This window comes from Cyprinodon tularosa, unplaced genomic scaffold, assembly GCF_016077235.1.
Source record: "Cyprinodon tularosa strain WSP-4 unplaced genomic scaffold, ASM1607723v1 ctg390, whole genome shotgun sequence".
In the NCBI taxonomy this organism is placed as follows: Eukaryota; Metazoa; Chordata; class Actinopteri; order Cyprinodontiformes; family Cyprinodontidae; genus Cyprinodon; species Cyprinodon tularosa.
The window spans coordinates 241,972-258,100 of NW_024039108.1; the positions used below are offsets into that span (position 1 = coordinate 241,972).

A 16,129-nucleotide genomic window follows, 5' to 3' on the forward strand; every position below is an offset into this window, starting at 1 on the left:
GAGAATAAATAGCCTGTTCAAGAGATGACCCACAGCAATAAATAATGGTATCATCAGCATAAAAATGCATATTAACATCAGAGATATTTTGTTAAACATTGTTGAGGTACAAGATAAATAAGAGGGGCCCAAAACAGATCCTTGAGGCACACCCTTGTGAACAGTAACAAATTCACAACAAAGCCCCTCACATTTTATACACTGGGACCTGTTTTCTAGATATTATCCTTCTGGAAGTCGGAGATGTTTCCTGAAGGTTGGGGATGTTTCCTGTAGACTGGAGATGTTTTTGAAGGTCGGAGATGTTTTTTTCCATTTCTCAGAAATAAGTCGAGTTCTAACAGTTTGAAATAAACCAGCATCAAGACTCTTTGAATACAATAGCTCCATCAACCAAGCGCCAAAGATGCCACTTTCTGGGTTTGTCTCAGCTACCATTAGCAGACTGTGCTTAGCCTCAACGCTGCACCAACACTCAGCACAGAAATCCAGTCAGGACTCAGCTGAGGTAAACTCAACCTTCCAGAAGGTCATGTCAGTCTTCCTGTCCTCGGCCCGTTTGTAGGCTGACAGCTCATGCCTAGCTTCGTGACGCTGCAGGAACCTGTTGTTGCTGCTTTCTGACGTTTGCATTCAGGACAGGCTGTTCCCTAGATCCCCGACTTCTGTCGCGTTCTGGGGAAAAGGAGGAGCATTTCCAGAGTGCAATAAGAAAAAGTGAAAAAAAATACATTTTATTCCAACAGACGAGTTTCAGGTTAACAATAAACACAAGAGCTGAAAAAGTCCAACGGCTCAGTGAAGAGATATCATTCACCAAACAATGACCTACAGCAGCCCTGAGAGACTCCCGTATTTCTGTCACTTTAAACCAAAGCGCTTTGAACCATCTCAATACCAACCCAACCTCAAAGACCACGAGCTGAGCTCACCTGGAGGAGGCGATCAGAGCCGTGGCACTAAACCCAGCAGCCGCTGACAGGAATCGGTTTGAACGCTTGTCTGATGCTGCAACTTCCTGCCGACTGAGTTAAGACAAGCTGCAGGAGAAGCGCCGTCTGCTGCTTTCTGTTCTCATCCCTGCATTATAGAGCTGCTCACAAACTCCTCAGCTGAGATCCACATTTCCTCTACAACCTGTTAGCAGGCACTGTGGGGGGCATCATTAATTGCTCGTTCTTCTTTTTACTAATGAGCCAAGTTTTTATGATTGGTTAACAAAACATGGAGCTAAGAGATTATTCTCCAGGTTTCCATCCACTCTAAGGCCCTGAATCCACGTCATCCTCCAGGACCTGCCTGGAGATGAGCAAAAACCTTAGAAAATATGAGTATGGATTGTTTTTGGAAAAAAAACCCTGGGGAAAGGAGTTAATATCTCAGATTAAGCTCTAAATAGAGTCAGAAGTTACACAGAGTTGCTTTAGTGGAGTTCAATCAGTACATTTACTTTCACCTAAGTAATTTCAATTAAATTCAATTCAGTTTATTTATATAGCACCAGTTTACAACATATCATCTCAAGGCACTTTACAGTTCACCAGATCATCCAGTCAGAGTAAGCATGCTTGTAGCGACTGTGGAGAGGAAAAACTCCAGGAGAACCAGGCTCAGTGTGAGCGGCCATCTGACATGGGTTCAAGGAGACAGAAGCTGAGGTACAAAAGGCAACTGTAGAAGGCGGCCCCCATCCAGGTAACACACAGCCAGGCAGACGAGCTCCGAGCCAGCTCCCATGTCAGAGGATGAGGAGAGCACATCCAGTTAGCCACAGTCAGAGAAACAGGACTACACTGAAAAACAGGCGGATCTCCAACATCTATAAACAAAGGTGTTGATGGCAGCAGGACAGCTTGATATTTCTCTTCTTTACACAAGTAGCTTTACTTTTGTTGAGTAGTCTATTTGTATATAAAAGAAGGGGGATTATCTGTTCACATCTGCTCCCAATCAGCTGATTAGCCTGGTCTTTGTTTCTCCCTCCCATATATGCTCCTCCTGCTCAGTCACTGTTGCTGGTTTGTTGTCATGTCTTTGCCCCCTTGTTGTAAGTATTCCTGGTTGTTAGTTTTTGTGGTTTTATGTTTTTGGATTTTTGCTTCTGTTACCCTTTTTATTATTAAACCCTCAAGAAACCACTTCAGCTTAAGTTTCTGCGTTTGGGTCCGGTCAAACCCTCACCCCACCGTGACACATTTAAGAAGAGGGATGGTTTTTGCCATCCTCCCTCAACTTGAGTACTGATTTTACTTTATTTTAAGAGTTACTCCAATAGAAATCAGTCTACTTCTGGTTGACTAAGAAGTCTGATCGTCCTCCTTTTAATAAATGCTTTGTTATCTGAGGATAAGTGAATAAAGTTGGTTTATTTCCCCGTTTTAAGCCATTGAATAATCTAATAATGCGTCTTTATTTTCTTTTTGCCTGACTTTTCAGTGTTTCCTGTTATTTGCTAAAGTCGACAGTGAGATGGTCTCATGAACGCTGCTGTTCTGATGAAAACCTGTCATTGTTTGCTTCTCCAGGAACAAGCAATAATGAGGGAGAAAGCGGCTTCACTAAATGTCTGCAGCTGCTACAGAAATCAACAGCTCAGAACAGAGAAACACAGAAATAAATGTCAGACTGGCTGCCGGTATCGAGCTGTGTGATTGATTAAAGACTGCTTGAGGAAGGAGGAATGGGAGAGCAAAGTTATTCACACACAGGATCAGCAGCAGCTACTCCTCGTCCTACGAGCTGCCTGTTGCTTAAGAGTGGTGGATTAAACCATTTAAGGCTTTGTGAGCTAAATGGTCCCGTTTTTCCCTTCCATCCATGTCTTCGGACTTAATTTGGAGCAACAAAAAGACCTGAAGGGGTTCAAAGGTCCAACTAGTCAATCAGTCACTGTCGTCTCAGAATGACTGAGCTCATTGTGTTTAATTACTTGTTGTTTAGACAGAAGCAACAGATGTTTCTGGTTTCTCTAACAGTAAAAACAGCAAAACCAGTTTTACCTCAGCAATAAGTAGAATATGTTGCCTGCTTTTACAGCCAAGTGGCCAATCTGCTTTAAATAAGTTAAATATTATTAAAAAAAGTGCATTTCCTTCAACACTTCCTTAGGTCAGCCACACCACACATGTCATCTCAAGGCACATTACAGCTCACAAGATCATCCAGTCAGATTGAATAAAAGTTTTTTTTTTAATCTAAGGAAAACCAGTTGATTGCATCGACTCATTGACTCGAGGGCAATCTCTCACACTAACCATGCTTGTAGCGAGAGTGGAGAGGAAAAACTCCCTTTTAACAGGAAGAAACCTCCAGCAGAATCAGGCTCTATTGACTTCTCAAAGGCTAAATGGATGTTAAGGCTGCGTCCAGAACCAGAATTCTCCATAATAGACTGTCTGCAACTTCCTCTGAGTTACAGGAATAATTTGGAGCCAGAGGTCCCAGACTAATTAAACCAGGAGACCAAGAAATGACAAAATGGACTTTCCAGCCATCAGACACCAGTGAGAACACATTCTGGGTCTTCCTGACCTCTTCTGAACTTTGAAAACCTAACCCTAACCCAGAGATTAACAGAGATTGCATGTCTGGTAAGATAGGGAACGGTCTTCATGCTAAACAATTTGGGCCGTTTATGAATTCCCTAGAAAGCGAGTACGGACTAGTGTCCTCGCCAAGTCTGTTCTTGAGAAGAACGCAGTAAAGTGTGGACTCTGGGAGAACGCAGAATAAATCTGGGTCAATTGGAACAGAAGTGTACTGATGACATCACCAAACTCTCTGCTCGTCTGGAGCTGCATTTCTCCTGCTGTTATTAATAGTCTCTAGATGATAATAAATTCTTCCTTTTTTCATTTAGTGGTGGAATAATAATGAACACAGTCAGATAAACACAAATCAAATTAACATTTTGCTAAATAAAACAAAAACACTTGCCACCATAGCCAGCGGTCCTTAACACACGGCTATGCAGAGAGAGGGCTGCTGCAGACGGGCTAACGTTAGCCCTGGCTGCAGTTAGATTCGGAGGTCCGCTGGTTGCCGTGGTCCTCTCAACTTCAGAATTTTTTTTTTTTTAATTACACATTAAATCGGTAAATGAACCATATAGTGAAGTGTATAATTTTCTCGCATCAGATTACCCACCCACCCACCTACCCATCCATCCATGCATTCATCCATCCATCCATCCATCCATCCATCCATCCATCCATCCATTCATCCATCCATCCATTCACCCACCTACCCATCCATCCATCCATGCATCCATCCATCCATCCATGCATCCATGCATCCATGCATCCATCCATGCATCCATCCATCCATACATCCATCCATCCATCCATGCATCCATCCATGCATCCATCCATCCATGCATCCATCCATCCATCCATTCACCCACCTACCCATCCATCCATCCATTCACCCACCTACCCATCCATCCATCCATCCATGCATCCATCCATCCATCCATCCATCCATCCATCCATGCATCCATGCATCCATCCATGCATCCATCCATCCATCCATCCATCCATCCATCCATCCATCCATGCATCCATGCATCCATCCATGCATCCATCCATGCATCCATACATCCATCCATGCATCCATCCATCCATCCATGCATCCATACATGCATCCATACATCCATCCATCCATTCATCCATCCATCCATCCATCCATCCATCCATCCATCCATCCATCCATCCATGCATCCATCCATCCATCCATGCATCCATACATGCATCCATACATCCATCCATCCATTCATCCATCCATCCATCCATCCATCCATCCATCCATCCATGCATCCATCCATTAATGAGAGTCGGAACCAAAACTGGACAGGCTGCCAGTCCATCTTAGCTAAAAAAGCTAAAGGCTTGTTAGCCCTAATTATTTCTCCAAAACAATCACATAATGTAAAGAATAAATTATTTAAACTATTGATTTTTGATTAATAAAATCTGAATACAAATTTATTTTACCCAATAATGTTTGCTTTACCTCTGGGATTTGCATTGCAAATTGCTCCAATTGCACTAAATAAGCTAAAAGCTAATGTGAAAAAAAACTATTTAAGAAAAACTAAACATGAAATCCATTGTAAACTGTGTTATCTCTGCTTCTGTCTCCTTGAACCCCAGTCGGCCTCGACAGATGGCCGCTCACACTGAGCCTGGTTCTGCTGGAGGTTTCTTGCTGTTAAAAGGGAGTTTTTCCTCTCCACCGTCGCTACAAGCATGCTTAGTGTGAGGGATTTTATTTGAGTCAATGCAATCAACTGGTTTTCCTTAGATAGAAAACTTTCAATCAATTTGACTGGATGATCTAGTGAACTGTAAAGTGCCTTAAGATGACATGTGTTGTGAATTGGCGCCATATAAATAAACTGAATGAATTGTATATGGATAGATGCATCATTTTATTGATTATGGTTTTCAACCATCTTCATTTATTTTCCTGTGTGCTCGTAGCAGATAATTAGTTAATTTGTGTTTCACTACTTTATATTTGACATGAAGTTAATTTATTTGACTACTGAATGGAAGTTATGCAAACTCATTCTATATATGTTCAGACTAAAGTATTTAACCATGATTAGAGCTCAGTCCAGCATTTCCTAACAGGTTGCCACTAGAATATGTTAACAAAACAACATGACAGTTGGAAATTTATTTAATAAAAAAAAACATAATGTCACAACATCAATTAATTGCATAGCAGGAGCCTTAATTAGGTGAGTTTGTTAATTGGAAGTTAAGATTTTTGTTCACTTTGGTTCTGGTGATGATTTCATCAGCTCTAACTTCCTATAAAGTCCAAACATCAGAGCAGCTAAACTAAAAAATGCTGTTTTCCAAATCAAACTAAAACAAAAACAGCAAAAAAAAAAAAAAAATCTTTCACTGGTCAAAACAAATCAGCGCAGCCATGATTTAATGACGTGCTTCGCTGCATTTTTCTAATCGATGTCGGCAGCAGCATCTGTTATGCAAGCAGGGGTTCAGGAGTAGCTCTGCAGGGAGCAGCCAGGGTGGGGTGGGGCGGGTGGGATGGTTCAGCGGTTTGATGCTGCAATCAGAGAAGGATTTGACAGGGTGCTGATCCTTGCCGACTGCTCTTCTCTGCTGCCTGAGTAGCATCTGAAAGGTCAGAGAGGTGCAGGGAAAAGGACCCAGTTTAACCAGCGACACCGACGTCTTTTATTTATCCACCTAACATCCTGTTGTTGTTGTTTTTTTTTATATAGAAACTCTAAAATGTCCCATTATTGGGAGGTTTCTTCCATTAGCTTCTCCTCCTGGGAGGAGGGAGGAGGAGGGAGGGGGGTCTTTAGATCGCCCCCAGATGTGTCCTTTAATCCTGTAATTAGCAGCAATTATAGTAACAGATCCATGAGATGAAGTGATCATATTTGCACACTGATTTATTCCTCTGATCAGGCGACGGCGTGCTTCCTTTGGACACGTTTCCACCAACACGCCTGTTTTTATCTCCCACTTCTCCTCCTTCCCCCTTATCTCACCCTACCACCCCCCACCTCCTTGTCCTCGCTGTAATTCATCTGGTTCCCAGACTGAAAAGCGAGGAACACAGAGCGGCACCAAAAAAAAAAAAAAAAGGAAAGGAAAATGAAAGACAACAGAGCAGGCTGGGACACAACAAGAGCCCCTTCAGATGTTGCAGATGATGCCTTTAATCCTGTCAATAGCTGCAATTATAGTAATTATCTCTAATAGCAGTGCGTTGTGTTCAGCCTCTGATATGTTTAACAGATGATGCAGCGGCGTGCCGCCTCCGCTCGCTGCACAGGGAGCGTAGATTGATATTAATGAAATCAACAGAAAACAAGACCAAATTGATGATGGACCCAGGAGGTTTAGAGACTGCTGAGAGTGTTTTTCAAGCTCTCGGTCGAGGTCTAATGGAGGTCTCAGAAATGATGGCGAGGAAGCTTTGTGCAGCACTGAATGAGGAGAGAGGTAGATTGATGTTAAGAGGCAGAAAGAGCTTCGAGGATAGAAGAAAAAAAAATGATGCGTTGGAAGCGCCACCTGGAGAACAGAGACGCTGAGCTCCTGCAGGACGTTACCTTCAGACGACTCCACCAAAACCCACCGCTCTGTTTAAAGTCCTCCCCAGAGAGCCGCTTTTAAAATGCACTCTAAATACTTTCTCATGAATAATTTGGTTCTGTTTACATGATGAAGCCATGGTTTTCGGTCAGCTCCTACAAGCCGGAGGCCCCGCTGATCAGCTGAGGAACAGCAAAGCCGCTCCGGTCGGTGGGGCTCTGAACGTCTGAATGTCGAGGAGGCAGCTAGAAGATGCCAGATGTTCCTGTGATTTAATCAAGAGATTTTCTCTTCCATCTTCTGACTCCCGAATCTGAAGGCCTTGGAAGTGGTCCTTCATTAATTTACTGCAGGGGAACGCAGCATGAAGCTGCCACCCTTGTGCTTCATGGTAAAATGGCCCTTCCCAGTCAAACACCAGCCAAATGGCAGCCTACTCCCCTCCAGCTTTCATCCACTGGCCTTCCCCTGGTCATGCATTATTTTTACTCCCTACACCCTTTCACTGAATTACAGGGTCTGACCAGGAGATGGTGCTTCTCTTTAGACATTAATGTCCAAAAATCATGACAGAAAGAATATTTCAGTAACAATGGCACCACTGGTGCGTCGCTGGCCTGATATATCTCCGGCAATTACCAATCTATCTTTATTGAAAAAGCTTTTTCTCCACTGCAGTCATCCACATCTAGTCCGTCACTGGTTTTTACAACACGACCAAGAAGTTCAGGTTTTTCAACTCCAACAATGATCTTTTTGCATCCATTCCAGGTGTCGCATCCCTGGAACCACCAGAAATCCTGCTTGTGGCATATCTATAAATGCATCTGTCCAATCTCTTAGCATCAAATAACTCCTGCTGGGCATGTCTACAGAGGGAATACGTAAATTTGTCAATGTGAACGTACCGTTATTCACAGTAGAAGAAGCAGATAATGATCATTGTATAGAGAAACATACAACTACTTTTACTGCAAAAGACACATAGCAGAACATAATGGTCAGAAAATTAAATGCAAAAACAGCTTGATCCCATGTTGCTGGAGTCTCTGGAAAACTGATGGAGAAAGATGATTTTCTCCAAACACAAAATCCCAGTACATTTCAAACCAAACCAAACCCTTAAACAGAGACTAATGCATCCTAAAGACAAAACCGCCATGAGCTGAGTGGTGTATGCAGTTTAATGCAGTGACGAATGCTCTGATCTAAACCAAACAACCTCTCAAAACCCAAAAACGACAATTAAAGATCGCCTTTTCAGAGGAATGGGCCAGTATCGGCTATTGCAGGCCAATAACGACTGCAATTAATCCCATTTATTAAGGGGTGGAGCTGGTTTTCCAGTTTCATTGTGATTGTTTTTTTAAGCCAATGCAAGGCTGTTGTTGGGCTATTCTATTAAAACCTGGAACGCAAAGTTAATCCAGACATTTTCTATAGAGAAAGCTTCCTGGATGGGAAGCGAAACGTCTTCAAACTTGGAAAACAAAGTCCAGTGGATTGTTTTTTTTGTTTTTTTTTACTTTTTCAACTGCTTTTAAACTTAGACTGAACTTTATTTATCCCTTGGATTACTCCTTCAGGAGTATTTTAATTTTACTTTCACCTTTATTAGTATTATTTCAGAATAGTTATGAATAGTTTTTGATTTGTGATCGCCAATTTATTCAATAATCACAATTTTTTCTCAAATTCCATTTTTCTACATAAACAGCCTGAAAAAGATAAAAAAATAATTAAAATCCAAATTATAAAAAAAAAAAAAGAAAAATGAAAAAGAGGTATGTGTTCTGAAATACACAGTAAAACAAAAAAGACATTTAGCTGATGTTAGTTAGACACGCATTTGATACTAAGGACAAAACTTTAATTCTTCGACTTATTCCGTAGACGCATGAAACGATGAGGCTGAAAAATGTTTCCTGATGAGGAAAAAAAAAGGAAAACAGACCAAGAAACTTGTGCAGAGAGCTTTGAGAAGTATTGATCGGGAACACTTTAAAATATCAGAGGAAGTCTTGCTGCTTGCAGGGCATGCCGAAGGGATGAAATTGTGACCACACACACAACAACATCTCTGCTAAGTGTAAGTGTGAGGTGAGTTCTCGATGCAGTGATATCACAGGCAGGCAGAGGAGTGCCGGTCAATAATTCATTAGGTAGAGGGCTCAACTCAAGTTCAACCTGAATAAACCCCCCTGCAACCACATCCTCACACTCAGCCTCCTTCAAGGCCTTTAACTTTCTTCTAGGCTCTGTTTTTCCCCACAGTTAAAACTTTAAACTCATCCTTGGATTCCTGCTTATGTCTAATAACTCATGCTGAACACATCTAACCCTTGATGAGACATGAATTGACAGTTGTGCCAGAATCCAAAAACAACTTTCCTTTCACAGCACACCTCCTGTTTCTAGCTCCTCAGGAGGATTTTTATTCATCTGAAAGCTTGTCAGAGACTTCAGTCTGTGGTTGGTGATAAGCTTTGCTCCACCGGTGGAGGCTGTTTTACTGGGGAGTGAGGAAAGTGCAACTCGATGCAACGGCAGTACAAACTGCTCACAGCAGCATGTTTGAGCCGGAGCATCATTAGAGCACAAAGGTCGCCATTGAGTAAACTTCGTCCGTTAATGTTTCAGGAAAAAAAACATTTTGTAAAAGGAAATTAACTTTGAAAATCTTTGAAATTTAAAGTCATAGGAGAGTTATATTGAAATTTCAAATCATTTTGGCTTAAACATGTATATAAATGTACTCTTTATCAGACCATGTTGTCCCAAAAGTTAGAAAATTCCTAGTTTGAAAAAATTCTGTCTCAAAATCTGTGCTTTTTTCGTTATCTTATGCAGGCCAGTTAGTTATACGTCAGCCTGAACACCTAAATTCGGCCAATCATATATCAACGGTCATCTGTCAATCAATTTTTTCAGTCATAGCATCTTGATTCATATGTCGCAGCTAAAATACGCAACAATTGAAATAAGAAATGAGAATCTTTTCCTTTCCCATTGAGTTCCGTCCCAGTGTTCACGGGGATGGACGTCTGTGTCTTCGGCAAGCGTAGAGCTAACAGAACTGGCAGCGTTGCGAGGCAAGGGCTCAAACATGTACGGCTGGAAGCCTTCAACACCAAACCAAGCTTCTGCCGCCCTGGCGTCCTCTTCTACAACATCTTAATCCCCGCTTTCCTCCTCTAAATAAAAAATGGATGACGGAGGAGACTCTCACGACCTCTGACACTAAACTCTCCTCCTCTTGCATGTTTCCTCTGTCCATAGCGTATCTTGACAGTGTCGTTTCTACGTCACCAATTTAGTGCTTCTTGGTCCAAATGGGAAATTCCATTCCTACTAGCACTAAGTTGCTAACTGGTTAGCAAGATGCTTCCGACAAACCGACCACAACCAAAAAGCTTGCAAACCTTCCGCCACAACAATCCCGCACCCTTGATAAACGACCAATCACATTCACTTTATTCACTCGAGTAAAGTCGTGCACCACTTGAGAGAATTTGGAAACGCAACCTTTGGAACCTCTCGATTAAAGTCGTTTCCCTACAACTTTAATCGAGAAAAGGTTTTCAGAGTTTTGCTGTTTCACAGATTTTATTTATTTCAAATGTATTTGCCATGTATTTTTTTGTTTTTAATTTTTTTTTTATAAATTTAATGTTTTAGAGTAAAAAAAATAAAATTAATTCTCAAAACCCACTGGGTCGACGCCGACCTGTTGTAAAGCCTTTACAACTAATAACTCAGAATGCATGAAAATTACACCAATAAAATGTTTACCAATGTAGACATGCTAGATAGAAAGCTTAGATTCTCCACAATTCAACCACCAAGTTCATTTTATGGGCACAGCGAGCACCAAAACACAATTAACACAGATATAGCAGCATGTCAAAATGTAAACATGACAAAGCAGCCACAACAAGCCAGCATGTCTTTATTACTGCTGTTCAAAAAAGACCTATTATTTTCAAGAATAAAAAAAAACAACTTTGACTCATGTTTGAACTGATGCAGCTTGGGCTGTGTTTTACTCACCCAATTTCCATGTATATATTCAGAAACTAAAAAGTGTTAGCTTTTAAATAATGTATCACACATGTAATTTGTAAATAGAGGAGAATTCCCCAAATTGAGCTGGATGTGAAGACATTAAATTGAGTTTTACAGATGATGCAATTTGTAAAGACCGATTTGAGAGAACAGAAATAATAACAGTAGAAACAAAAATAACATTTGTAAAAAAGAACAATAATAAAGAATTTCAATAATTATATTAAGATTTTTATTTACATTAAAAAAATGTGTTATTTGCTTGCAAAAGTAATGGAAGAGAGTTCCCTCCATGCCGGGACATTAGAATGAATGACTTACCTCATAGAGAGTGATAACGCCGTTTGTCTCGTTGGGAGCTTTCCACTGCATGAAGATCTTCTCTTCATATGGAGTATTCTGCAGCGATTCCATGGGCACTGAGCCAGGTACTGCAAAACAAACCAGAACATTTCCCTTTATTGATTGCTCATCATATTAACTTCAGTTCTGTTCGTTTCTATAGTGCCGATTCACAACATTTCTTCTCGATATGGCAAGCCAAAACATCCACAAATACTCACCTTTACCACAAAACTAACTAACAGGCTTTCTAAGTCGAATGATCAATCTAGTCTGCTCATATAAGAGCAATAGAGCAGAAAGAAGTGCTCATAAACTGAGCTTCAAATCCTAATGATCTCCAGATTAGGAAACATTAGGATTTCTTTGTCGGTGGTATTGTTTCACTTTGGGTTTTCAGTTACACTTTGATTCATGTCATTATGTTCCTTTAAGTCATTAGTTTCATTTCCATTTAGTGTCTTCTAAGTTTTTTTCTTGTTTATTCCATGCTGCCCCTTGTGCCAGTCTCCTTTCCCATAGCTCCCTTCTAGATCCTTCTGTCCACACCTGCTCCCAACCAGCTGATTACTCCATTGTTCTTTTTGCCGTATATATTACTCCTCTGCAGTTGCTGTTTGCCGAATTCTCTTTATTCTGTCATTCCCTTGGTTTATTCCTCCTTGGTGTTTTTTTATTGTGTTGGAGTTTCTTGTTGATCGGTTTTGGATTATGGATTCTCTAGTTTTACTACTTCAATAAATTTTAACAACAATTTTTCAGGTTGCTTTTTTTATTTGAAATGCATCCAACAGACTGCTTAAAAAGTGGACGAGGAAAGAGAAGAAACAAGCAGAGACCTGGCCTCAAGTGGCCAACAATCGCTGTGCAACGATTTCAGAACCTCTTTGCGATTGGCTCATAGGGAAATTCTGCAGAACGCAGTGGAACCGAATGCAGACCAGCAATACGTAGTGGAGGTGTCATAAAGGGGGACAATGACGGAAACTAACTCATGTTTAATCGAGTCTATGTGTTGAAGCTTCTAATTATAGAGTTAAGTGCAGTCCATCTAAAACTGTAGAAAAGAAGTTAAGAGGTTATTCAATATTTTAGCTTATCAGACACTGAGCCATAACAAAGAAATTCAAACAATCTCAAACAATAAGGAAGTTTAGTTTAAAAGATTGTCAAAATGAGATGACTTAAGCATAATTTTAGTTTCCTGCAGTCTATTTTATTTTATTAATTCTAAAAACAGCATTTTTACAAATATTACTCCCAAAAAAAGAATATTTGGTTTTTGTCTTGGAGCAAAGCTGCTGTTTCCAGCTGCAGATCTTTCTCTGCATAAGATTTGAATATAAAAATGTCATGTTTCATATAATATCATCTAATTCAGAGATGGTTGAGCTTGCATGAGGATTTTGGTGATGTCATAAAGAGAAGAAAGAATAAAAAACAGAATATTTGTTTCAACATTCAGGTTACTCTTGCTTTATCAATCTCTTCAGAATGTAAAACAAATTTCAGAGCATCTGCTGGGTTCTTAATCAGGTTTTTGATGAAACTCGACACATGTTGGGATAGATTTACATGGAGATGGGCTATAATTTGTACAAATTAAAGAAGCCTTCGTCTAAGCTAAAGGAAGACAGACAGGCAGTAATGAAGTGGGATAAATCCCAAAGTAACCCTGCAGACTGAATAACAGAACAACCGCTGAGACAAAAAGACAGACGGCACTTTGATTTTCTTCAACTGCAGGAAGGTTTTTCACTCACTACTGAGAAACAATCACAGGAAATGTACAAAGACAATTACAGATTCAGTCTAAATGACTAATCAGATAAAAACTTTTACCTTTGTGTTTTGATTGCAAATTCAGAAACATTTGGGGGATTTTGTTTTTCTAACATTCCGCCTAAACATCATTATGCACTGTAAAACAAAAAATAAAAAACTACAGAATTTAAAGGAAAAAGTAAAGGTAACCATTTGCACTGGGTTTGGTTCAGTAAATCTACCTGTTTTATTAGAAAAGTTGAGCTAATTTAAAAAGCTATAGAACAATAAGAGACATTGGGTTACATCTTCTCAACATTTCAAATCTGTAAACATTCTCAGCACCAAAAGGTCTCAAGCTGGGATCAAACTATCAGATCATCTCAGGCTGGGATTAAATCACGGTCTTCATGCTTTACAAACTGCAGCACCACAACAGGTGAGTTGCCTTCACATTGGATGTATTTTTTGAGCATCAAAAAGGCCTCCAACTTCTCAACTTGGACCCTTGTTCACTTTGTAGTCAGAAAGCTCGAATTTTACGGTAGATTCGGAGATTAATCAAAAGCAACAATCTTGAAAAGTTCAGTCTAGGCAACTTGACGTTAAGTTTTCTAGAAGACAATTCGAGGAGGAGACTTCTTCAGTTCTAACCAGTGGTGGGGAGCACTGAGTAGAATATACTGTATGTAAGTCATTCCGTAAAAATTCAAAAAATATATCCACTGGACTTGGTTTTCAAGATTTGAAGACGTTTCACCACCTCTCCAGGAAGCTTTCTCAATTCAAATGTCTGGATCCACAGTGAGTTTGAGTCTTATATAGACAACGCCTTGTATCGATTGGAAACATGCAATGGAAACCGATGAATGGGTCGTTAGTTCCATCGTTAGCCTGTAATATCTGAACCTGTCTATGTTTCTAGGGGTCGGTCGTTAAAGGGGGGATTGTCATTAAGGGGGGGATTGTCTCCTGTGATACCTGAAACCTGTCTATGATTGTTAAGTGTAGGTCGTTAAGGAGGTATTGTTCACCGGCTGGAGCGGGTAGGTCCCTCGTTCCTCTGGCAAGAGGAAGTCAAAGTTGTTTTTTTTTATTCTTGAAAATAATAGGTCTTTTTTGAACAGCAGTAATAAAGACATGCCTCATCACAGAGGAACGAGGGACCTACCCGCTCCAGCCGGTGAACAATACCTCCTTAACGACCAGGGGCGGACTTACCATTAGGCAAAACTAGGCAGTTGCCTAGGGCCCCGAGTTCCTGGGGGGCCCCCTAAAACTCCTTTTACATGTATGGTTAATTCAGCAATTACTTATTTGTGCACATTAATTATGTTTTTGAAAAAAATCCTTTCACTAAAATGCCATTAGAATGCTTATAATATTAAGTGTGTCTCGGGGCCCCCCCTACAGTGTCCACTACATTGGTTCAGTCCATTTGTTGCGCATGGGCAGAAAGGTCCAAACACACGGCAGCAAACTATTTGAAAAAACAAACGGCGCGAAGAGACGAGACGAGCAGAGCGGAGAAGATAAAAGAAAGGAAAGAAAAAAGATGAAAAGAAGTTACCCTAGCGGTGCTGAAAAGAGGAGGAAAAAGAATGAAGGTAGGAAGCTGCTTTCAAAGTTACCAAAAATGACTGAGTTCGGCTTCTTCACTGCGGCAGCGGCGAGCAGCAGCAGTAACCTGCCACAAACAACTGACACTCAACGGCAAGTCTGGCACCTGTTAAGGAGGATCCATCGTGTGGAGTTGAACAACAACTAGTGAGTATTAAGCTGTCGAAGGGGACATTCCCCCTATATTGATAAGTATTTATTTACCTTATTAAAGATGGGTCATTTTAAAGTAAGTTTATAATTTCATTTGGATTTGCTACAAACGATGAAAAATCAATTATTTAGGTGTTTTTTTATGTTGAATTTCAGGAAAATCTCAGGCTTTTAAATGTTATAAAATCACCCATACGTTTTAGGTGTTTTAGTCTGTAATAATTTAAGTTATACATTAAAAAAACATAAGGAAGTTATTACCAATATCTCACTCTGCCTTACAGCTTTGTATTAACATTGCTTTAATGTGTGTTATTGTGTACAGCTGAGGATGTTAAGGGTCACATTAATTATAGATTAAATAATTCACTGTTCTGTAGTTTAAGCAATTGTCATATTTGTAACATCACTAGTCTTTCCTGTGACATGCACCTTTTATCTTTTATTTATTTATTTATATATATATATATATATATATATATATATATATATATATATATATATATATATATATATATATATATATATATATATATAAATATAATGAAATTTTAGGGGGAAAGAGAATACAACTACTAGGAACAAGGGACAAAACATTAAGAGGAAAACAACAAGAAAAGGGGACAGGAAGAGAAAAGGGGGAAACAAGGAGGAATATGAGTAAAAGAAACAAAAGAAAAAGAAAGACAAGGACAAAAGGGAGAGAAATTCAGACTGAGAAAAAGACAGGAAGAGAATAAAACAACAGAAAAAGAGTAAAATGAAACAGACATGAAAAAAGGACAGGAAGAGAAGGATAAAAGGTAAAACAATGCATGTTTATTCTCTTAAAATGTCAATTTGTATAATTGACCTGTTGTGTTGTGTGTTGTTTTCTCATTTCAGATGGCCCCGTGCCTGCCTTTGCCTAGACTACTACAGAAAGGGACAAAAGAACACAGAAGAAAACCACAACAAAAAGGATGAGAAGAGAGGGACAAAAGGTAGAAAAAATGATCTAAGTCTATTCTATTATAATTTCTGTATCTGTATACTGGGTCTGTTCTATATGTTGTCTTCTCAATTCAGAGGGCCCCATGCTTGTCTTTGCCTAGGGCCCCAAA

The 16,129-nt window shown here is 39.9% G+C and overlaps 1 protein-coding gene across 15 annotated transcripts in view; it reads right to left on the reverse strand.

The window, feature by feature from the left end:
- Positions 1–16,129, reverse strand: part of ptprt (protein tyrosine phosphatase receptor type T) — a 471,678-nt gene that overhangs the window by 230,855 nt on the left and 224,694 nt on the right. For all 15 annotated transcript variants that reach the window (XM_038297556.1, XM_038297553.1, XM_038297554.1 and 12 more), the window contains exon 11: positions 11,469–11,578. In XM_038297556.1, coding sequence (XP_038153484.1) covers positions 11,469–11,578 — 110 coding nt within the window. The remainder of the gene's footprint in view (positions 1–11,468; positions 11,579–16,129) is intronic.